This window comes from Halichondria panicea, chromosome 8 (genome assembly GCF_963675165.1).
Source record: "Halichondria panicea chromosome 8, odHalPani1.1, whole genome shotgun sequence".
In the NCBI taxonomy this organism is placed as follows: domain Eukaryota; kingdom Metazoa; phylum Porifera; class Demospongiae; order Suberitida; family Halichondriidae; genus Halichondria; species Halichondria panicea.
Genome location: NC_087384.1, coordinates 352359 through 374919, shown reverse-complemented (window position 1 = coordinate 374919; position 22561 = coordinate 352359). Strand labels below are relative to the sequence as shown.

The 22561-nt window shown below is 40.6% G+C and overlaps 4 protein-coding genes across 5 annotated transcripts; all 4 read right to left on the bottom strand.

The window, feature by feature from the left end:
* Nucleotides 1–57: 57 nt before the first annotated feature.
* On the bottom strand, nt 58–6591 carry LOC135339483 (uncharacterized). Its single transcript, XM_064535594.1, has 21 exons — nt 6458–6591; nt 6311–6394; nt 6131–6197; nt 5905–6074; nt 5776–5856; nt 5597–5687; nt 5254–5549; nt 5130–5204; nt 4948–5017; nt 4709–4899; nt 4576–4656; nt 4106–4196; nt 3689–4002; nt 2235–2316; nt 1944–2131; nt 1817–1897; nt 1293–1374; nt 948–1237; nt 822–896; nt 621–690; nt 58–564 (listed from the first exon to the last, which is right to left on the bottom strand). Exons 1-21 carry the CDS (start codon nt 6555–6557, stop codon nt 270–272), a joined length of 2874 nt encoding a protein of 957 aa, XP_064391664.1. The 5' UTR covers nt 6558–6591; the 3' UTR covers nt 58–269.
* An 86-nt stretch (nt 6592–6677) lies between these two features.
* Nucleotides 6678–10992, bottom strand: LOC135339490 (uncharacterized). Of its 2 annotated transcripts, XM_064535612.1 has the most exons (16): nt 10879–10992; nt 10732–10815; nt 10352–10406; nt 10062–10249; nt 9935–10018; nt 9769–9859; nt 9531–9712; nt 8848–8931; nt 8683–8773; nt 8294–8481; nt 8167–8247; nt 7980–8067; nt 7609–7922; nt 7483–7557; nt 7274–7343; nt 6678–7215 (listed from the first exon to the last, which is right to left on the bottom strand). In XM_064535612.1, the coding sequence occupies exons 4-16, from the start codon at nt 10159–10161 to the stop codon at nt 6921–6923; spliced, it is 1743 nt and encodes a 580-aa protein (XP_064391682.1). In that variant the 5' UTR covers nt 10162–10249; nt 10352–10406; nt 10732–10815; nt 10879–10992; the 3' UTR covers nt 6678–6920. The 2 variants fall into 2 exon arrangements, with proteins under 2 accessions (XP_064391682.1, XP_064391683.1); XM_064535613.1 differs by lacking the exons at nt 8848–8931; nt 9531–9712; nt 9769–9859.
* Nucleotides 10993–11006: 14 nt separating this feature from the next.
* LOC135339484 (uncharacterized) lies at nt 11007–16727 on the bottom strand. The gene is made up of 21 exons (XM_064535596.1): nt 16574–16727; nt 16256–16345; nt 16072–16162; nt 15856–16025; nt 15727–15807; nt 15549–15639; nt 15200–15489; nt 15080–15148; nt 14889–14958; nt 14653–14840; nt 14523–14603; nt 14102–14192; nt 13080–13267; nt 12953–13033; nt 12769–12856; nt 12398–12711; nt 12272–12346; nt 12062–12131; nt 11818–12005; nt 11522–11591; nt 11007–11473 (listed from the first exon to the last, which is right to left on the bottom strand). The coding sequence occupies exons 1-21, from the start codon at nt 16671–16673 to the stop codon at nt 11179–11181; spliced, it is 2781 nt and encodes a 926-aa protein (XP_064391666.1). The 5' UTR covers nt 16674–16727; the 3' UTR covers nt 11007–11178.
* A 134-nt stretch (nt 16728–16861) lies between these two features.
* On the bottom strand, nt 16862–22550 carry LOC135339491 (cell cycle checkpoint control protein RAD9A-like). Its single transcript, XM_064535615.1, has 10 exons — nt 22364–22550; nt 22231–22301; nt 22020–22181; nt 21644–21758; nt 21368–21467; nt 21029–21132; nt 20585–20694; nt 20275–20339; nt 17223–18042; nt 16862–17043 (listed from the first exon to the last, which is right to left on the bottom strand). The coding sequence occupies exons 1-10, from the start codon at nt 22395–22397 to the stop codon at nt 16942–16944; spliced, it is 1683 nt and encodes a 560-aa protein (XP_064391685.1). The 5' UTR covers nt 22398–22550; the 3' UTR covers nt 16862–16941.
* Between the last annotated feature and the right edge of the window lie 11 nt (nt 22551–22561).

The following is a 22561-nucleotide window of genomic DNA, read 5'->3' as shown; positions in this document are numbered from 1 at the left end:
TAGGGAAAAGCTTAGAACAGGCAACAACAAATCTCACTTGATAGCCATGCATGACAGTTATTGCTAATTATATGTCATTTGCAATTTATCGATGTCAAATGTACATACAAGAATGAGAGTGAGCAATGCTGGAGAATACAACAAACTATTTTAGCTAGAAATGTGAAAACTTAATCCACCATGGATGAATGACCAGGAAGGTGACCAAAATGTGATCTTGATGTTACAAAATTAATGGACAGTTAGGTATGAGGGACTAAACACTAGTGCTAGTGATGGAGTCGTGATCGTTTCACAATAGAACCTATATACTTCCTTTCTTCTCTGAGATGTTTGACTTCTTCCGTCAGCTCCTCAACTTTCCTCTCAGCCTCGAGCCTTCTTTTCCTAGAATCCAGAAGGTGCTGCTCTAGACTATTCACCAGGTCTTCGGGGTCACTTGGTATGCTAGCATCAGATTCAACATCAGATTCATTTGCATTCATTTGTACATCAACGATGGTGTCTTCAGATTGGTAAGTTTCAACTATCGAGGCAGAGTTTTGCTGATCAACTGCAGGTGATCTGTGAGCAATGATGCAACACACATTAATATCTTTAAACTGATGGGCATTACTTACATTGTGTACTGGTCAGGACATTTCTCCAGGAAAGCTGTCAGTACTTTTGTCCTGTCCTTAGCTTCCATATCTGTACAAGAAAAACTATTAGATTTGTACCTGAGGCACTTCTATAGATCTATTTCTGATCAGTGTAAAATATTTGAACTAAAACAATGGTTTTCCTTTGACGGTTACGCATAATTATGCATTGCTATGAACCTTCCGCCCTAATGAATGGTATATCAGTCGGCCACCAGCTGGGACAATTAGCACTAGAGTATATGAAGTGTCGCCCTGCAAAAAATCTTCATGTTAGTAGTTTATAAGACAATATAAACGACTTACGTTGGGGGTTTAAAATCTTTCGAATTAGCGAAATGAGACTAGGTTGAGAGTAGTCATTTGCACACGAGCTGGGTAGGATAAGCTTTAGGCTTGCATGTTGTGCAGCAGTGCTGATTGTGGCTCCAACTGATTGAGTACGATTAGCTCCAGTAGGTGGTGTTTGGTTCATTCCTACAGGCTCTTCTTGATCACTTTCGGAGAAACTTTGTGGGCTGACGACTTCTCTTACTGGTTGCTTATCACCAACGAGTGGGGAAGAGGTGGGATTGAGTAGCCAGGCCCCGGGTGATCTGTAAGGAAATCCATGGGTATAATGAAATACGTACATCAATTTATAAAACTTACATTGTGTACCGCTCAGGACATTTCTCCAGGAAAGCTGCCAGTACCTTTCTCTGGTGTATAGCAGTGGCAATAGGTCTGTGCCCTAAATATCCATAACAGCAACACAATCGATATGCCTTAATGTTACTATTATAGACGGGTAGTAATTTTAGCGTTTTCAGTCTGTTTTTAGGGTACTAATTTTGCCGGATTTGTAGAAAATTCATTACCACAATATATCTCAAAAATGTACAAGTATGAGTTTTAAGGTTAAATGGAAAGTTTGGAGTCAGATACAGATGAAGAAAGGGCTAGCTTGCCTAGCATACTCTCAAAAGTACATTACATAATATAAAAGTACATTAAAAAAAGAAAAAAATTTTTTTTTTAATCTCATAATTTTTTTAATTGCGTTTTATTATTAGCGCGTAGTTAATTTAGCGTTAATTACAAAATCGCTAAAATTAGTACCCGTAGTAACAATACGGTAGTTATCATGCAAGCCACAAACTCTGCACAAATCTGTGTACTTGTCAAAATTATACCTGTCATAGAAGCAAACGCCACATCTTTTGGCCACCAACTTGGACGATTACCACTTGTGTAGACATTTCTGCCCGTCCAACCTACAAGAAACTCAGAATTTCGGACTGTAGCTAAATAGAATCCCACCTTTAGAGTTTGCAATACGTGACATTAAGCTCTGAAGAATGTTTCCAGAATATTCATAAACATCAGAGCTTGGAAGAACTATCTTTGAGCCTGGCATTATCCTGGGTCTCTTTGTACCAACTGCAGGGTATTCCGGTTGGTCAGTTTCAACTGTCGAGGCAGAGTTTTGTTGATCAACTGGAGGTGATCTGTGAGCACAAAATCTGTTACTTAGCATGCAAATATATAATAGCTAGCTTTCATGTGCAGCTAGCTTTCCTTCGACCTTGCATCAATTTGCATAAAACTTACATTGTGTACTGCTCAGGACATTTCTCCAGGAAAGCTGCCAATACCTTTCTCTGGTGTATAGCAGTGGCAATAGATCTGCGCCCTAAAGATCCATAACAGCAACACAATCGATATGCCTTAATGTTACTATTATAGACGGGTAGTAATTTTAGCGTTTTCAGTCTGTAGTTAATGGCTGTTGAAAGATGTTCCCCCTCCACAATTTAATCAATGGTTCGGGGACTCTTTCAGCTGCTATAACTTGTATTCTGTGGATCCAATGTCAAAAATTTTATGATTTTCTGAAAGCTCAGAAAAAGACCTTTCAAATGGTGTCATCAAACTTCGTATTTGAGAGATAAAAGTATTTGCCAATTTGGCGATACCATGGATTATATATAGCCCATGGTCCGAGGCCGAAAAATGTCAAATTTAGGCTCCGAAGAAGTTTTGGATTGAAACACATCATTTGAAAGGTCTCTTTCTAAGCTTTCAGAAAATTAGAATATTTTTGACATTGGATGAACGGTACTCAAGTTACTGGCTGTTGAAAGACGTTCCCCCTCCACAATTTAATCAATGGTTCGGGGACTCTTTCAGCTGCTATAACTTGAATTCTGTGGATCCAATGTCAAATATTTTCTGATTTTCTGAAAGCTCAGAAAAAGACCTTTCAAATGGTGTCATCAAACTTCGTATTTGAGAGATAAAAGTATTTGCCAATTTGGCGATACCATGGATTATATATAGCCCATGGTCCGAGGCCGAAAAATGTCAAATTTAGGCTCCGAAGAAGTTTTGGATTGAAACACATCATTTGAAAGGTCTCTTTCTAAGCTTTCAAAATTACAATATTTTTGACATTGGATGAACGGTACTCAAGTTAATGGCTGTTGAAAGATGTTCCCCCTCCACACAATTTTGGCGGATTTGTAAAAAATTCCTTACCTCAAAAGATGTACAAAATGTACAAGTATGAGTTTTAAGGTTAAATGGAAAGTTTGGAGTCAGATACAGATGAAGAAAGGGCTAGCTTGCTTAGCATACTCTCAAAAGTACATTACATTATATAAAAGTACCGTATAGCGGGTAAATTTCGGGGGACAAAATATTCGTGGTTCAGCAGTATTGAGACATTTCGTGGGTAATATTTTCGTGGTTGCTTGCTTGCACTGCAGGTAAACGTAGGCAAGGTTGCTTCATTCGTGGGTAAAATATTCGTGGTCAGACCTCCAACCACGAAAACCACGAATATTTTGCCCCACGAAAATTACACGCTATACGGTACATTAGAAAAAAGAAAAAAAAATTTTTTTTATCATAATTTTTTTAATTGCGTTTTATTATTGGCACGTAATTAATTTAGCGTTAATTACAAGAATCGCTAAAATTAGTACCCGTAGTAACAATACGATAGTTATCATGCAAGCCACAAACTCTGCACAAATCTGTGTACTTGTCACTATAAATTATACCTGTCATAGAAGCAAACGCCACATCTTTTGGCCACCAACTTGGACGATTACCACTTGTGTAGACATTTCTGCCCGTCCAACCTACAAGAAATTCAGAATTCAGACTGTAGCTAAATAGAATCACACCTTTAGAGTTTGCAATACGTGATATTAAGCTCTGAAGAATGTTTCCAGAATATTCATAAACATTAGAGCTTGGAAGAACTATCTTTGAGCCTGGCATTATCCTGGGTCTCTTTCTACCAACTGCAGGGAATTCCGGTTGGTCAGTTTCAACTGTCGAGGAAGAGTTTTGTTGATCAACTGGAGGTGATCTGTGAGCACAAAATCTGTTACTTAGTATGCAAATATATAATACCTAGCTTTCATGTGCAGCTAGCTTTCCTTCAACCTTGCATCAATTTGCATAAAACTTACATTGTGTACTGCTCAGGACATTTCTCAAAGAAAGCTGCCAATACCTTTCTCAGGGGTGCAGTAGTGATGCCATTGGCGACAGCCTTGGGCCCTAAAAACACACAGACAATGACAAGCATCATCAGTGGAGTAGACATTTTTTGAGTAGTGTGAGGGGCCAGTAAATATGGGACACACTGCATGTGGTGCATTCTAGTAGCATCTGATATGGAAAATATATTTTTTCAACAACTTTACTCAAGAGCTTATTCTTAGTTCGGATAGGTTTGCCCATTCTCTAGACTTGTAAAACACATATAGATGATAATGTTGGAGAAAGGAGTATACATTTTGCCCATGTTTTTACTTTTAGACATCAAAGTTAGGAGGGGGACCCCCTTTTCTTAATTACTCCACTGATTATGATTAGCCTAGCAACGAACTTTGTGTATAATCACTTTTACTGGCTGTGCATGTTCTTTAGATCATACCTGTTGGAGAAGTAAACGCCACATCTTTTGGCCACCAACTTGGTCGATTGTCACTCGCGTAGATATTTCTGCTAACCCAACCTATAAAAACGTTCGTCCTTTAGCTCAACAACAATCAATGATACACATGTACCTTTAGGGTTCACAATACGCGAAATGATGCCACGAATAATGATTGTAGAATATTCCTCAGCATTAGAGCTTGGAAGAACTATCTTTGAGCATGCCGACATCATCGTGGCTCTCTTTGTACCAACTGCAGGGTCTTCTGGTTGGTCAGTTTCAACTGTTGAGGCAGAGTTTTGCTCATCAACTGGAGGTGATCTGTGAGCAAAACACATTAATATCTGTAAACTGATGGGCATCACTTACATTGTGTACTGGTCAGGGCATTTCTTCATAAAAGCTGTCAGTACTTTTCTCCTGATTTCAGATTTCATATCTGTAAAAGAGAAATGTACCTGAGGCAGTTCTATATATACCCAGGGTCTCTATTTCTGATCAGTATAAAACATTTGTACTCCTTAGTAATAATTATACTGAATGCTATGAACCTTCCGCCTTAATGAATGGTACATCAGTCGGCCACCAGCTGGGACAATTAGCATGGAAGTACGTGAATTTTCTTCCTGCAAAAACATTCATGTCAGTGGATATAGGACAACACAAACGACTTACCCTGCAGCTGCAGGGGATTCAAAATCTTTCGAATTAGCAAAATGAGAGCAGGTTGATCATAGTAATTTGCACAAGAGCTGGGTAGGATAAGCTTTGGGCTTGCATGTTGTGCAGCAGTGCTGATTGTAGCTCCAACTGATCGGGTACGATTAGTTCCAGTAGGTGGTGTTTGGTTCATTCCTACAGGCTCTTCTTGATCACTTTCAGAGGAACTTTGTGGGCTGACTTCTCTTACTGGTTGATTATCACCAACGAGTGGGGAAGAGGGGGGATTGAGTAACAATTTCCCAGGTGATCTGTGAGGAAATCCATGGGTATAATGAAATACATCAATTTGACTTACATTGTGTACTGCTCCGGACATTTCTCCAGGAAAGCTGCCAATACTTTTTTCTGGTGTTCAGCAGTGATACCATTCATGGTAGCCTTTGGCCCTAAAAACACACACAATGACCGCATCGTAATCAGCTTAGTAACGAATTTGCACATATCTACTGTTAGGCTGTGCACTTCTGACCATACCTGACAGAATACAAAACGCCACATCTTTTGGCCACCAACTTGGACAATTTTCACTACTGTGGAAGCTTACGCTTTTCAAACCTACAAGAGAAACTCAAAGACATGTCTATACACGTAGGTTATATATACCTTTAGGGTTCACAATACGTGAAAATGTGTCACGGAGAATATTTCCAGAATATTCTTCAGCATCAGAGCTTGGAAGAACCATCTTTGTCATCCTTGTACCAACTGCAGGGTCTTCTGGTTGATCAGTTTCAACTGCCGAGGCAGAGTTTTGCTGATCAACTAGAGATAATCTGTGAGCAATGATGCAACACACATTAATATCTGTAACCTGATGGGCATTACTTACATTGTGTACTGCTCAGGACATTTCTCCAGAAAAGCTGCCAAAATCTTTCTCAGGTGTACAACTGGCACTACAGACAAAATAAATATTGGACATAGATCTGCCGTGAAAGATCTACTGGTAGCACTGTGCTTCGATTATATTAAAATACGTACCCATAGATAATGTATGATCTAATTATACCTAACACAGGAGAAAACAGCACATCATTCGGCCACCAACTCGGACAATTCTCACTCTTGTAGATTTCTTTGCCACCCTTTGCATCTGCAAGTGAGTCAAGATAATTTTTAGCTCTGTAGCAAGAAGGGGAAGTAATCAGAAGCTTACTTGTAGGGTTTAAAATACGTGACACCGTGCTATGAAGATCTATTGCAGTATAATCATCAACATTAGAGCTTGGAAGAACTATCTTTGAACCTGGCATCATTTTGTTTAGCTGTCACACCATGTGGATTTGGTACTAATCGTTACAGGGAAAAGCTTTGAACAGGCAACAACAATCTCACTTGATAGTCATGCATGCTCTTTATTACTAATTATATGTCATTTGCAATTTATCAATGTCAAATGTTCTGGCAGCATGATCATGAATAGAGGGAGTAGATCTACATACAAGAATGAGAGTGAGCGAAGCTAAGAAATGCTGGAGAATACAACAAACTATTTTAGATAAAGAAATGTGAAGAAAACTTAATCCACCGTGGATGAATGACCAGGAAGGTGACCAAAATGTGATTTTTGATTTTACAAAATAAATGGACAGTTAGGTATGAGGGACTAAACACTAGTGCTAGTGATGGAGTCGTGATCGTTTCACAATAGAACCTATATACTTCCTTTCTTCTCTGAGACGTTTGACTTCTTCTGTCAGCTCCTTAACTTTCCTCTCAGCCTCGAGCCTTCTTTTCCTAGAATCCAGAAGATGCTGCTCTAGACTATTCACCAGATCTTCGGGGTCACTTGGTATGCTAGCATCAGATTCAGCATCAGATTCATTTACATTCATTTGTACATCAACGATGGTGTCATCTGGTTGGTCAGTTTCAACTATCGAGGCAGAGTTTTGCTGATCAACTGGAGGTGATCTGTGAGCAATGATGCAACACACATTAATATCTGTAACCTGATGGGCATTATACTTACATTGCGTACTGGTCAGGACATTTCTCCAGGAAAGCTGTCAGTACTTTTGTCCTGTCTTTAGCTTTCATATCTGTACAAGATAAACTATTAGATTTGTACCTGAGGCACTTCTATAGAACTTAGGGTCTCTATTTCTGATCAGTGTAAAATATTTGAACTAAAACATGTTTTCCTTTGACGTTTACGCATAATTATGCATTGCTATGAACCTTCCGCCCTAATGAATGGTATATCAGTCGGCCACCAGCTGGGACAATTAGCACTGGAGTATATGAAGTGTCGCCCTGCAAAAAATATTCATTTTAGTGGTTTATAAGACAATACAAATGACTTACGTTGGGGATTTAAAATATTTTGAAGTAGCGAAATGAGAGCAGGTTGATAATAGTCATTTGCACACAAGCTGGGTAGGATAAGCTTTGGGCTTGCATGTTGTGCAGCAGTGCTGATTGTGGCGGCTCCAACTGATCGGGTACGATAAGCTCCAGTAGGTGGTGTTTGGTTCATTCCTACAGGCTCTTCTTGATCACTTTCAGAGAAACTTTCAGAGGAACTTTCAGAGGAACTTTGTGGGCTGACTTCTCTTACTGGTTGCTTAACACGAGCAAGTCGGGAAGAGGGGGGATTGAGTAGCCGCACCCCGGGTGATCTGTGAGGAAATTCATGGGTATAATGAAATACGTACACCAATTTGCATAAAACTTACATTGTGTACTGCTCAGGACATTTCTCCAGGAAAGCTGCCAATACCTTTCTCCGGTGTACAGCAGTGACAATACCAGTAGCTCTGTACCCTAAAGATCCATACCAATAACAACACAATGGACATGCATTATATAGTTACCAAGCAACAAACTCTGCACACACGTGTGTACTTGTCACTATAATTATACCTGTCATAGAAGCAAACGCCACATCTTTTGGCCACCAATTTGGGCAATTGTCACTTGTGTAGATGTTTTTGCCCTTACAACCTACAAGAAACTTAGAATTTCGGACTGTAGCCAAATAGAATCCCACCTTTAGAGGTTGCAATATGTGATACTAAGCTCTGAAGAATGTTTCCAGCATATTCATCAACATCAGAGCTTGGAAGAACTATCTTTGAGCCTGGCATCATCCTGCCTCTCTTTGTACTAACTGCAGGGTATTCTGGTCGGTTAGTTTCAACTGCCACGGTAGAGTTTTGCTGATCAACTGGAGGTGATCTGTGAGCAATGACACAACACAACACAATACACCACGTATTATGCTTCGGTGTGCCAATCAGTAGTGAAATATACGGTAGACTATAGGGTTGTGGTTAAGTATAGACTATTACAGCCTCTTAAGATTCGTGTTTCCTGTTACTTAGCATGCAAAATATATAATACCTAGCTTTTAACTTTTCATTATTTGCATAAACTTACATTGTGTACTGTTCAGGACATTTCTCCAAGAAAGCTGCCAATACCTTTCTCCGGTGTACTGTAGTGATACCATTCATGGTAGCCGTGGGCCCTAAAAACACACACAATGACATGTAACCTAGCAACGAATCTTGCACAGTCATATCTACTGTGTGCTATATATACCTTTCAAACAGGAAAACACCACATCTTTTGGCCACCAACTTGGACGAGTATCACTCATATAGGCGTTCCTACCGCCACTCCGACCTACAAGAAACTCATAACTTGTACGTAGTAGCCTCGGTCCCAGGCCGATTTTTTTTAATAGAACAAGTTGAAAAATACGGCCTGGTATTGATTGTATCTGGGAGTGGCAGGAACCGGAAACCAAAGCAGAGATTCTTCACACTTTGTTTCCTGTCATATTTCCCCGTATAAGTGTATGCTAACTGAAATCTAGCGATAGATTATCTAGCTAGCTAGCTACTGAAAGTTTAAGTTGTTCAGATTAACGTATACATTGTCTGCTTCACAAGAAGGCCCCACTCTCATTGCAGAACAGGCCCAGCTCTTGTCAGAAGGAAGAAACGTCTTTGCCATGGTTTTCAACATGGTATGGCAAATATCTTGCTTTCACTCATTGCCCTTTGTGATGGACTACAAATTAGTACGTAGGACCAACACTGCCGGCCCTTGTTGACAGGTGTGTAAATTGTTCATGTAAATATCTCTGCTTCTTGTTTTTGGTTCCTAACCACGCCCAGATACACGCCCAGATACAATTAACACCAGGCCTAATTGTCGGCCTAGCTAGAAACAACTCGGCCTGGAATCGAGGCTAAACTTGTAGCTAAATAGAATCGTACCTTTAGGCTTCACAATACTTGAAACTGTGCTCTGAAGAATGTTTCCAGTATATTCCTCAACATTAGAGCTTGGAAGAACTATCTTTGGGCCCATCCTGGCTCTCTTTGTACCAACTGCAGGGTCTTTTGGTTTGTCAGTTTCAACTGTCGAGGCAGAGTTTTGCTGATCAACTGGAGGTGATCTGTGAGCAATGATGCAACACACATTAATATCTGTAAACTGATGGGCATTACTTACATTGTGTACTGCTCAGGACATTTCTCCAAGAAAGCTGCCAATACCTTTCTCCGGTGTACACTAGTGATATCATTCGCGACAGCCTTGGGCCCTAAAAACACACAATGATACTAGATGTAACCTAGAAACGAATTTTGCACAGTCATATCTACTGTGTGCTATATACCTTTCAAACAGCAAAACACCACATCTTTTGGCCACCAACTTGGACGATTATCACTCGTATAGGCGTTCCTGCCGCCACTCCAACCTACAAGAAACTCACATAACTTTGTAGCTAAATAGAATCATACCTTTAGGTTTCGAAATACGTGAAGCTGTGTTCACAAGAATGTTTCCAGTATACTCCTCAATATCAGAGCTTGGAAGAACTATCTTTGAACCTGACATCATCCTGGCTCTCTTTGTACCAACTGCAGGGTCTTCTGGTTGGTCAGTTTCAACTGCCGAGGCAGAGTTTTGCTGATCAACTGGAGGTAATCTGTGCGGAGAAATGATGCAACACACATTAATATCTGTAAGAGTGAGGCTATATCCACACTTAAATTGTGTACTGCTCAGGACATTTCTCAAAGAAAGTTACCAAAATCTTTCTTCGGTGTACAGCAGTGATACCATGTGACAGCCGGCCTTGGGCACTATAGAAAAAGGAATATTGCACATAATAATATCTGCCGTGGAAGATCTACTGGTAGCACTGTGCTTCGACTACCTTAAGGTGACATATTTTCACAGGTAGATTTGTTTGCGTTTTAACAGTTTTGTACATTTTGCTGGTATAATTGTTTGCGAATGTCGATCTGGATACATTAAACAAGAGGGCGGCCAATTATTTGCGAGTACTAATTTTTGCGATTTTACTCCATTCGCAGAAATAGCGGAAAATTAATACACGCGAAAATATGTCACCTTAAGGTATATTAAAATACGTATCCATATAGATAATGTATGATCTAATTATACCTAACACAGGAGAAAACAGCACATCATTCGGCCACCAACTTGGGCAATTCTCAATCTTGTAGATTTATTTGCCACCCTTTGCACCTGCAAATGGGTCAAGATAATTTTTAGCTCTGTAGCGAGAAGGGGATGGAATCAGAAGCTTACTTGTAGGGTTCACAATATGTGACACGATGCTACAAAGAGCTGTTGCAGTATAATCTCAGAGCTTGGAAGAACTAGTTTTTTGGTACTAATCGTTATAGTTAAAAGCTTTGAACAGGCAACAACAAGTCTCACTTGATAGCCATGCATGGCAGTAATATTATATACAGAACACAAAAAGATAAAGAAATGTGATATAAATTAGAAAACTTAATCCACCGTGAATGAATGACCAGGAAGGTGACCAAAATGTGATCTTTGATTTTACAAAATCAGTTAGGTATGAGGGACTAAACACAAGTGCTAGTGATGCAGTCGTGATCGTTTCACAATAGAACCTATATACTTTCTTTCTTCTCTGAGACGTTTGACTTCTTCCGTCAGCTCCTCAACTTTCCTCTCAGCCTCGAGCCTTCTTTTCCTAGAATCCAGAAGGTGCTGCTCTAGACTATTCACCAGATCTTCGGGGTCACTTGGTATGCTAGCATCAGATTCAGCATCGGATTCATTTCCATTCATTTGTACATCAAAGATGGTGTCTTCTGGTTGGTCAGTTTCAACTATCGAGGCAGAGTTTTGCTGATCAACTGGAGGTGATCTGTGAGCAACACACATTAATATCTGTAACCTGATGGGCATTACTTACATTGTGTACTGCTCAGGACATTTCTCCAGGACAGCTGTCAGTACTTTTGTCCTGTCCTTAGCTTTCATATCTGTACAAGAAAAACTATTAGATTTGTACCTGAGGCACTTCTATAGAACTTAGGGTCTCTATTTCTGATCAGTGTAAAATATTTGAACTAAAACAATGTTTTCCTTTGACGTTTACACACATCATATAAGTATATGTATACTGAATGCTATCACCAGACGGTTCTCTCCCTCCCACGCTCTACAATGAGAATCGGCTGGATTTCGAGACTAGTACGTAGTTCACACCTTTAGGGTTCGCAATATGTGAAATTGTGTCACGAAGAATGTTTCCAGTATATTCCTCAAGATTAGAGCTTGGAAGAACTATCTTTGAGCCTGACATCCTCCTGGCTCTCTTTGTACCAACTGCAGGGTCTTCTGGTTGGTCAGTTTCAACTGTCGAGGCAGAGTTTTGCTGATCAACTGGAGGTGATCTGTGAGCAATGATGCAACACACATTAATATCTGTAACCTGATGGGCATTACTTACATTGTGTACTGGTCAGAACATTTCTCCAGGAAAGCTGTCAGTACTTTTGTCCTGTCCTTAGCTTCTATATCTGTACAAGAAAAACTATTAGATTTGTACCCGAGGCACTTCTTTAGAACTTAGGGTCTCTATTTCTGATCAGTGTAAAATATTTGAACTAAAACAATGTTTTCCTTTGACGTTTACGCATAATTATGTATTGCTATGAACCTTCCGCCCTAATGAATGGTACATCAGTCGGCCACCAGCTGGGACAATTAGCACTGGAGTATATGAATTGTCGCCCTGCAAAAAATATTCATGTACGTGGTTTATAAGACGATACAAACGACTTACGTTGGGGATTTAAAATATTTTGAAGTAGCGAAATGAGAGCAGGTTGATAATAGTCATTTGCACACAAGCTGGGTAGGATAAGCTTTGGGTTTGCATGTTGTGCAGCAGTGCTGATTGTGGCGGCTCCAACTGATCGGGTACGATAAGCTCCAGTAGGTGGTGTTTGGTTCATTCTTACAGGCTCTTCTTGATCACTTTCAGAGAAACTTTCAGAGGAACTTTCAGAGAAACTTTGTGGGCTGACTTCTCTTACTGGTTGCTTATTACCAACGAGTGGGGAAGAGGTGGGATTGAGTAGCCACGCCCCGGGTGATCTGTGAGGAAATCCATGGGTATAATGAAATACGTACACCAATTTGCATAAAACTTACATTGTGTACTGCTCAGGACATTTCTCCAGGAAAGCTGCCAGTACCTTTCTCCGGTGTACAGCAGTGGCAATACCGATAGTTCTGCTCCCTAAAGATCCATACCAGCAACACAATGGACATGCATTATATAGTTACCAAGCAACAAACTCTGCACACACGTGTGTACTTGTCACTATAATTATACCTGTCATAGAAGCAAACGCCACATCTTTTGGCCACCAGTTTGGACGATTACCACTTGTGTAGACGGTTCTGCCCTTACAACCTACAAGAAACTCAGAATTTCTGACTGTAGCTAAATAGAATCCCACCTTTAGAGTTTGCAATACGTGGCATTAAGCTCTGAAGAATGTTTCCAGAATATTCATAAACATCAGAGCTTGGAAGAACTATCTTTGAGCCTGGCATCATCCTGGCTCTCCTTGTGCGAACTGCAGGGACTTTTGGTCGGTTAGTTTCAACTGTCGAGGCAGAGTTTTGCTGATCAACTGGAGGTGATCTGTGAGCAATGACACAACACAATACAATACACCACGTATTATGCTTTGGTGTGCCAATCAGCAGTGAAACATACGGTAGACTATAGGGTTGTGGTTAAGTATAGACTATTACAGCCTCTTAAGATTCGTGTTTCCTGTTACTTAGCATGCAAAATATATAATAACTAGCTTTCATGTGCAGTTAGCTTTCCATCAACCTTTCATTATGTATAGGATATACCACACCTAAGAGGAGGATATTCACCCTATATATCCTCCGCTACCATGGTTACATACCCCTCGACTCCGCCTCGGAGTAACCACAGTAGCGGAGGATATATGGGTGCATATCCTCCGAGTAGGTGTGGCATATCTGACTTATACCACGTGACCGCAGCACTATAAAAGAACCTCCCCCTAGCAATCCACGATGTAGACTGCAAAAAAGAACAAGGCTATGCCGGATTTTGCAGCCGTCAAAAAGCTAGTTGAGCAACATGTTGACTCCTACAGATTCTCAAGAGCTTCCTTGGTCCAAGCGTTGACCATTCGACGTCCCTTATGGAGTTGCAAGCTCTTCTTGGATAAAATGTATCTAAACCACGTCCATGGACCCATGGAAGCATAGCCATCTTGTTGGAGAGCACCTTCCGTGTTCCTGCCGTCGCTTTGAGTCTTAGTACTGTCAAGCATGGCTCTTTTCTCTTTGCTTACTTTCTTGAGAACAAATGAAAAAACTAAATTGAAAACTGTGCATACCTGGGGTTGTATGCTAATACTATATATCCTACAGCTGTTGACCAATGAGATCAATTAGTGGTGACGTAAGTGTGGTACAATTGCATAAAACTTACATTGTGTACTGCTCAGGACATTTCTCCAAGAAAGCTCCCAATACCTTTCTCAGGGGTGCAGTAGTGATGCCATTTTCGATAGCCTTGCGCCCTAAAAACACACACACAATGACAAGCATCATCAGTGGAGTAGACATTTTTTGAGTAGTGTAAGGGGCCAGTAAACTGACTTAATATGCACACACTGCATTCTGAAAATACATATCTTTAGAGCTTATTCTTAGGTTCGCCCATTCTCTAGACTTGTAAAACACATAATTATTTTGGAGAAGGGAGTATACATTTTACCCATGTTTTTACTTTTAGAACATCAAAGTTGGGAGGGGGACCCCCTTTTCTTACTCAACTGATTATGATTAGCCTAGCAACGAACTTTGTGCACAATCACTTTTACTGGCTGTGCATGTTCTTTAGACCATACCTGTCGCAGGGGTAAACACCACATCTTTTGGCCACCAACTTGGACGATTTTCATCTGTGTAGATATTTCTGCTAGTCCAACCTATAAAAAAAAGTCGTCCTTTAGCTCAACAACAATCATATACATGTACCTTTAGGGTTCACAATACGGGAAATGATGCCACGAAGCATGACTCCAGAATAATTGTCAACATTAGAGCTTGGAAGAACTATCTTTGAGCCTGGCATCATCCTGGCTGTCTTTGTACCAACTGCAGGGTCTTCTGGTTGGTCAGTTTCAACTGTTGAGGCAGAGTTTTGCTGATCAACTGGAGGTGATCTGTGAGCAAAACACATTAATATCTGTAAACTGATGGGCATTACTTACATTGTGTACTGGTCAGGACAATTCTCCAGGAAAGCTGCCAGTACTTTTCTCCTGTCTTCAGCTTTCATATCTGTAAAAGAGAAATGTACCTGAGGCAGTTCTATATATACCCAGGGTCTCTATTTCTGATCAGTATAAAACGTTTGTACTCATTAGTAATCATACAAAAAATTATACTGAATGCTATGAACCTTCCGCCCTAGTGAATGGTACATCAGTCGGCCACCAGCTGGGACAATTAGCACTGGAGTACGTCATTCCTGCAAAAAAACATTCATGTTAGTGGATATAGGACAACACAAACAACTTACGCTGCAGGGGATTCAAAATCTTTCGAATTAGCAAAATGAGAGGAGATTGATGATAGTAATTTGCACAAGAGCTGGGTAGGATAAGCTTTGGGCTTGCATGTTGTGCAGCAGTGCTGATTGTGGCTCCAACTGATCGAGTACGGTTATCTCCAGTAGGTGGTGTTTGGTTCATTCCTACAGGCTCTTCTTGATCACTTTCAGAGGAACTTTGTGGGTTGACTTCTCTTACTGGTTGCTTATCACCAACGAGTGGAGAAGAGGGGGGATTGAGTAGCCAAGTCCCGAGTGATCTGTGAGGAAATCCACGGGTATAATGAAATACGTACATCAATTTGCATAAAAAACTTACATTGTGTACTGCTCAGGACATTTCTCCAAGAAAGCTGCCAATACTTTTTTCTGGTGTTCAGCAGTGATACCATTCATGGTGGCCTTGGGCCCTAAAAACACACAATGACCGCATTGTAATCAGCTTAGTAACAAATTTTGCACATATCTACTGTTAGGCTGTGCACTTCTGACCATACCTGACAGAATACAAAAAGCCACATCTTTTGGCCACCAACTTGGACAATTTTCACTACTGTGGAAGCTTACGCCTTTCAAACCTACAAGAGAAACTCAAAGACATGTCTATACACGTAGGTTATATATACCTTTAGGGTTCACAATACGTGAAAATGTGTCACGGAGAATATTTCCAGAATATTCTTCAGCATCAGAGCTTGGAAGAACTATCTTTGTCATCCTTGTACCAACTGCAGGGTCTTCTGGTTGGTCAGTTTCAACTGCCGAGGCAGAGTTTTGCTGATCAATTGGAGATAATCTGTGAAACACACATTAATATCTGTAACCTGATGGGCATTACTTACATTGTGTACTGGTCAGGACATTTCTCCAGGAAAGCTGCCAAAATCTTTCTTCGGTGTACAGCAGTGATACCATTCGTGACAGCCTTGGGCACTACAGAAAAACAACGAACGAATATTGGACATAGATCTACCGTGGAAGATGCTGTGCTTACGTACCCATAGATAATCTATGATCTAATTATACCTAACACAGGAGAAAACAGCACATCTTTTGGCCACCAACTCGGACAATTCTCAATCTTGTAGATTTCTTTGCTGCTTCCACCCTTCACACCTGCAGGTAGTCAAGAGAATGTTTAGCTCTGTGACTGCAGGAAACATTTGTGTTTCTCTGGCTACTATATGAATATAAAGCTTATACATAGAACCAATCAACCCGATCCCCTCCATTCTGATGAGTTATCAATGCATTCGTGAGTTGAGTGTTTACGTAATTACCAGCCAGCCATGTGCAGTACAGTCAGCTACATACAGCACCGCTAGCGAGAAGGGGATGGCTTACTTGTAGGGTTCAAAATACTTGAAATGGTGCTACGAAGAGCTGTTGCAGTATAATCATCAACATTAGAGCTTGGAAGAACTATTTTTGAACCTGGCATCATCTTTGTCTAGCTGTCAAAAGCCACGTGACTTGGTAGTAATCGTTACAGAGAAAAGCTTTGAACAGGCAACAACAACTCTATAGCCTGGTATAGGTAGATGTATGATGTCTTTGAAATTATGTCATTTACAATTCATCATACATGATGATTCAATATCAATTTACTGGCAGCTAGCATGATCATGAATACAGGGGGACTCGGAGTATATAAGAATGAAAGTGCTAACATAAAAAGGAGTGATAAAATGTACTTGCAACCACAGAAACAATCATTGTTCATCATCAGAGTCAGGTGCTAGTACGTCCGACCTGTTGTGCTCACTGGAGAACATGGTTAACCCCAAGAGAGCTGTATATGACAGCGGCTTGGCCTGCAGATACAGAAGAGTTAACATCAAAATGCTGCTTGCAGTACATACGTAAAGGCTACTAATTGCTTTAATAAAGCAGCTGCTGAAAATTGGGCAGGCCATGGCCATTAAAAAAAAAACTCTACAAATGTACAAATAAGTCCTGTGCCAGCTAGTACTAGAACATGAACTATAGTCACCTTCTTAGCGGGGGGTGATCTTGGTATGAACCCTGAGTCATCAATAACGTTGCCCAGCGTACTGCCCATTACTTCCTCAACCCCATCCTGAGTCAAAGACACTTTGGGTAAAATCCTCACATTTTCTTTCTCATGTCTCCGTACTGAGGCAGAGTCTTGCCTCTCAACACCAAATCCAAACTGATTGCCTTCTTCAGCCACATCGTTGCGATTCTCAACACCAAAAATGGCATCCATTACATCGAAATCGTCCTCCATAGTATCTCCATGGCTTCCTATAGCGCTAACTAATTGTTTCTCAGTAGAGTTCTTAGAAGTAACAGAATCTATTTTTCTAGGTACCGAAGAATCGACACTCTTTTTTAAATGACTGTTTTCACTCGGAGCATTACTCTGTCCTTGCTCCTCAATCTCATTATGATTGTATTCAATATCCATAAAGTCCAGATCACTTGGGGGAGGGGGGACCTTTGCACTTGTGGTAGCTGGTGTTACGTTACCAGGGCGACCAAACTGAGAGCCGGACGGAAAGTCAATGTCAGCACTTGCGGAGAGAGTTCGAATTGGTCTAGTTCTTTTAGGAATTGTTTCCGGTAGCATTTCACTGTTCTCATTTTGTGAGTGTTGCATTGTAGTCTCGTTATGAAATGACTCAAACTCGTTTGCCTGGTTTTGAGGGATCGTACTGTTGGCAGTTGTTGCGGTCCTATTGTGACCGATTGAGGTGGTGTGCTGATGGGAGGAGTTTCCGTCCAGTAGAGTAGCCATCACAAAGTCAGCCTTGTACAAACGAGCATTCTCAATGCTCAACACGATAGGTCTGGAGACGGGGGGGGAGGGGTTAAATTGCCATAGTAACAGGATTGTGCTAATAATTATAGAGGTCCAAATCATCGTTACCCAACTAGACAGCATATACAAGTACAAAGGAATGTTGTAAAAGGAGAATGGAATGAAATATGGAAGGAATGCAATTCAGGGTTTAAACACCGATTTAAAAGGTTCAGAAAATCATTGAAATTGGATCAAGTTACGGCTAATGAAAGATATTCAACTACAACCCCCCTTCGTTTATGGGACTCTTTCAGCTGCCATAACTTGAATTCTGTGGATCCAACTTCAACAATTTCAATGATTTTCTGAATCCCCCCCCCCCCCCCCCTCCGTTTTATCAATCTCTTTCAGCTACCATAACTTGAATTCTGTGGATCCAAAGTTAAAATTTTTGAAAGCTTGGAAAACTTTCAAATGGTGTCATCAAAGTTCATATTTGAGAGATAAAAGTATTTGCCAATTTAGCCGTACCATGGATTATAGCCCATGGTCCGAGACCGAAAAATGACAAATTAGGGCCCGGACGAAATTTTGAATTAATTTGAAAGGTATTTTTCTAAGCTTTCAGAAAATCCTGAAATTTTTGACATTAGATCAACTGTACTCAAGTTATGGCTGTTGAAAGATGTTCAACTACACCCTCACACCCTCCGTTTTCTTTCAGCTGCCATAACTTGAATTCTGTGGATCCAAAGTAAAAAATTTTTGGATTTCCTGAAAGCTTGGAAATATACCTTTCAAATGGTGTCATCAAAGTTCATATTTGAGAGATAAAAGTATTTGCCAATTTAGCCGTACCATGGATTATAGCCCATGGTCCGAGGCCGAAAAATGACAAATTAGGGCCCGGACGAAATTTTGGATTGAAACACATTATTTGAAAGGTATTTTTCTAAGCTTTCAAAAAATCCTGAAATTGTTGACATTAGATCAACTGTACTCAAGTTATGGCTGTTGAAAGATGTTCAACTACACCCCCACCCCCTCCGTTTTATCAATCTCTTTCAGCTGCCATAACTTGAATTCTGTGGATCCAAAGTAAAAACATTTTGGATTTCCTGAAAGCTTGGAAAAATACCTTTCAAATGGTGTCATCAAAGTTCATATTTGAGAGATAAAAGTATTTGCCAATTTAGTCGTACCATGGATTATAGCCCATGGTCCGAGGCCGAAAAATGACAAATTAGGGCCCGGATGAAATTTTAGATAGAAACATATAATTTGAAAGGTATTTTTCTAAGCTTTCAGAAAATCCTGAAATTTTTGACATTAGATCAACTGTACTCAAGTTATGGCTGTTGAAAGATGTTCAACTACACCCTCACACCCTCCGTTTTCTTTCAGCTGCCATAACTTGAATTCTGTGGATCCAAAGTAAAAAATTTTTGGATTTCCTGAAAGCTTGGAAATATACCTTTCAAATGGTGTCATCAAAGTTCATATTTGAGAGATAAAAGTATTTGCCAATTTAGCCGTACCATGGATTATAGCCCATGGTCCGAGGCCGAAAAATGACAAATTAGGGCCCGGACGAAATTTTGGATTGAAACACATTATTTGAAAGGTATTTTTCTAAGCTTTCAAAAAATCCTGAAATTGTTGACATTAGATCAACTGTACTCAAGTTATGGCTGTTGAAAGATGTTCAACTACACCCCCACCCCCCTCCGTTTTATCAATCTCTTTCAGCCATAACTTGAATTCTGTGGATCCAAAGTAAAAACATTTTGGATTTCCTGAAAGCTTGGAAAAATACCTTTCAAATGGTGTCATCAAAGTTCATATTTGAGAGATAAAAGTATTTGCCAATTTAGTCGTACCATGGATTATAGCCCATGGTCCGAGGCCGAAAAATGACAAATTAGGGCCCGGATGAAATTTTAGATAGAAACATATAATTTGAAAGGTATTTTTCTAAGCTTTCAGAAAATCCTGAAATTTTTGACATTGGATCAACTGTACTCAAGTTATGGCTGTTGAAAGATGTTCAACTACAACCCCCCCAAAATGTAATCAATTGTTCGGGGACTCTTTCAGCTGTCATAACTTTTGTGAAAAGTTCTCCATGTATTATTTTCTGAAAGCTTAGAAAGAGACCTTTCAAATGGTATATCATCAATGTTCTAAGCAGATCATTGTAAATAAAAAAAATAGTGAAGGAAAAAAGCTCCTAAATTTTCTAGTAAGTAAGGGCACTGATAAAACATTACCAACATACCTCCCTGGTTCTTCGAACCTCAGAGATAATGATTGGTTAATGGCATCAGTGAACGCCAGGATAGCCTGCAGCAGGAAGACACACACAGGGAACTAATACAGTCAATGAAATACTGAGTTAGTGGGGTTTCCCCTAAAAAGCAGGACTTGTAAGTAGGTTATCAGGTAACACGAACCTTATTACATGCAGATGATAGAGCAATAAAGAGCCATTTTTGTTAGAGTTACTTATCGTATAATTTGGGGAATACATAGCATTTGTATATAAATATACAGCGGATCCACTTCACTCTCAACACTCGTGTGCTCACTCGAAGTTCTTTGAGACAGAACGTGATGGCTGCATCCACCCCGACCTGGTAATGGTCGAACTCATCTGGGGCCAGACAAATCTCTGTCAGTGATGGCCGGCTACCCTCTCCTGTGCAAGGGACGGGTGATAATTTGCTTGTAGTAGCTATATGATTTTACAATGCTAATAGTAGTAATTGTTTATCTGGTCTAGTTGAAATAGGTATCAAAGACTCCCCAAAGGCCTATGCAATACGCACACACACACACACACGCACACGCACACGCACACGCACACACACACGCACGCACGCACACACACACACGCACGCACACACACACACACACACACACACACACACAGTCACACACAAGCATCTTCTTAAGCTTTGTAGTAGCTACTGTGTACAATTGATCTACCCCAGTCTACAACGTGTGTGTTCAGCCACTGAGCACACTCTTACCATCGTCCTCCACGTAGTTTCGTAGAGTGATGGAAGTGGGCAGGGCAGTGAGAGTAACCTCCTCCAGAGAACTAGGGAAGTGGGTCACCACCTCGCTCAGTACTCTGGGCAAGAATAAACACACGTAAACAATTCCCAAGAGCACACAGCCATGTTGGAATGCACAACCTAATTACACTATGAATATACGCAAACACAAGTATCCTTCAGTATAATTTATAGTGATGCAGATATTCCTCATTAGCTTCGTCCATAAGGCACTTTTTCTCGAATAGAGTAGAAATCCCACTGTAAACACATGGCCTAGGGGATTGGCTAAATGGTGCTAATGTGACTAACTTGGCTGGTGCTGAGAGGTGGTTGGGACAGAGGTCCTTTGAGAATACAGCTTGTAGGGCTTCACATTCTTGGTAGCCAAGGCTGTGCGTCTTGACCACTCCTGCATCACGGGGGTGAGGGATTAATGAATGGAGGTGTATTATGACAAGACCTTCACTGGTGTTCTTTGAGACTGGGGGGTCCAGTAAAAACACCAGGAGCAAAAGCAACTAGTACTGGTTTACCATTAATAGCATTCGGATACACAATTTCTATGAGTACAAATGCCTCACATACCGTGTTTGCAATGGAAGATAAAGACGAGCTTGTTCTCCTTGAGGTCAAGGTTCACATTGCACCGATCCACAGTCCTCTCCAGTGTGTGTAGAGCTCGGAACACAGACAGTACAGACTGAAAGAGGTCACCAGACATTATACATAATTATTATGAATAGCGGAGCCTCAAATGCCAGGAATCTCCATCTAAGCTTTCAGCTTTCAGAAAATTAAAATTAAATAAGCATTTTTTGAGTGCATACCATCGGAACGGGCTACTTCTAAGCTTTCAGAAAATCAGTTGAATTTAGATCACCAGAACTCTAGTCATGTGAGCTGGTAGCTGGTAGCTGCATTACATTACACTACAGCGCTACAATCCATCACACACACTCACCCGAGCCGATATCTTGCACTTGAAGCCACCCTCCTCCTCACTGTCAGAGCCACGCCCACTGCCACGCCCACATGTCGAGTCTCTGTACGAGTGAAAGAACTTCTTCTCAAATAGGAAGCAAGCAAATGCCGATCTTGCTGTGTTCACCGTCTTCAAAGCCAACTGTAAAATGTTAGAACAATGAAATATTGTGTTTACATCCCACACTTACTCCATCCTCTAGTCCCTCTATGTAGAGCTCTTCTCCAATCTTCGATAGGCAGAATATGGCCTTGCCAAAAGCTGCAATCATGTGAGATATATAGTGCAGTGTAGCTAGTCTAGCTGGTTACATGATTCCTCACCCTTGATGCCTGCACCTGGTATAACACACTTCATCTTCTCTTCAATCCACTACCACCACCATGTACCAAGAGCAGGATTTCTTTATAACACAGCAACCCCCATAAACCAAATCCAAAGAGAAAAGTGTGCTTCTGCCAGAGCTAGAGAGAGAGAGAGAGAAAAAAAAGAGAGATTAACCAAGCCACGCCCTCAATAAG

Excerpts from the sequence above, each read along its gene's own strand:
- LOC135339484 (XM_064535596.1), bottom strand. The coding sequence starts at position 16,673 with ATGATGCCAGGTTCAAAAATAGTTCTTCCAAGCTCTAATGTTGATGAT. Across the intron at positions 14,959-15,079 it reads ACCATTCACTAGGGCGGAAG|ATATGAAAGCTGAAGACAGG; the intron begins GTTCATAGCATT and ends TCTCTTTTACAG. Across the intron at positions 12,857-12,952 it reads GGCGTTTGCTTCTATGACAG|GGAGCAGAACTATCGGTATT; the intron begins GTATAATTATAG and ends ATGGATCTTTAG.
- LOC135339483 (XM_064535594.1), bottom strand. The coding sequence starts at position 6,557 with ATGATGCCAGGTTCAAAGATAGTTCTTCCAAGCTCTAATGTTGATGAT. Across the intron at positions 6,198-6,310 it reads GCTGTTTTCTCCTGTGTTAG|TGCCAGTTGTACACCTGAGA; the intron begins GTATAATTAGAT and ends TTTTGTCTGTAG. Across the intron at positions 5,688-5,775 it reads GGCGTTTTGTATTCTGTCAG|GGCCAAAGGCTACCATGAAT; the intron begins GTATGGTCAGAA and ends GTGTGTTTTTAG.
- LOC135339491 (XM_064535615.1), bottom strand. The coding sequence starts at position 22,397 with ATGAAGTGTGTTATACCAGGTGCAGGCATCAAGG. Across the intron at positions 21,759-22,019 it reads AGTGCAAGATATCGGCTCGG|TCTGTACTGTCTGTGTTCCG; the intron begins GTGAGTGTGTGT and ends GACCTCTTTCAG. Across the intron at positions 21,468-21,643 it reads TATCTTCCATTGCAAACACG|GAGTGGTCAAGACGCACAGC; the intron begins GTATGTGAGGCA and ends CCCGTGATGCAG.
- LOC135339490 (XM_064535612.1), bottom strand. The coding sequence starts at position 10,161 with ATGATGTCAGGTTCAAAGATAGTTCTTCCAAGCTCTGATATTGAGGAG. Across the intron at positions 9,860-9,934 it reads GGTGTTTTGCTGTTTGAAAG|GGCCCAAGGCTGTCGCGAAT; the intron begins GTATATAGCACA and ends GTGTGTTTTTAG. Across the intron at positions 8,932-9,530 it reads AAGTATTGTGAAGCCTAAAG|GTCGGAGTGGCGGTAGGAAC; the intron begins GTACGATTCTAT and ends AGTTTCTTGTAG.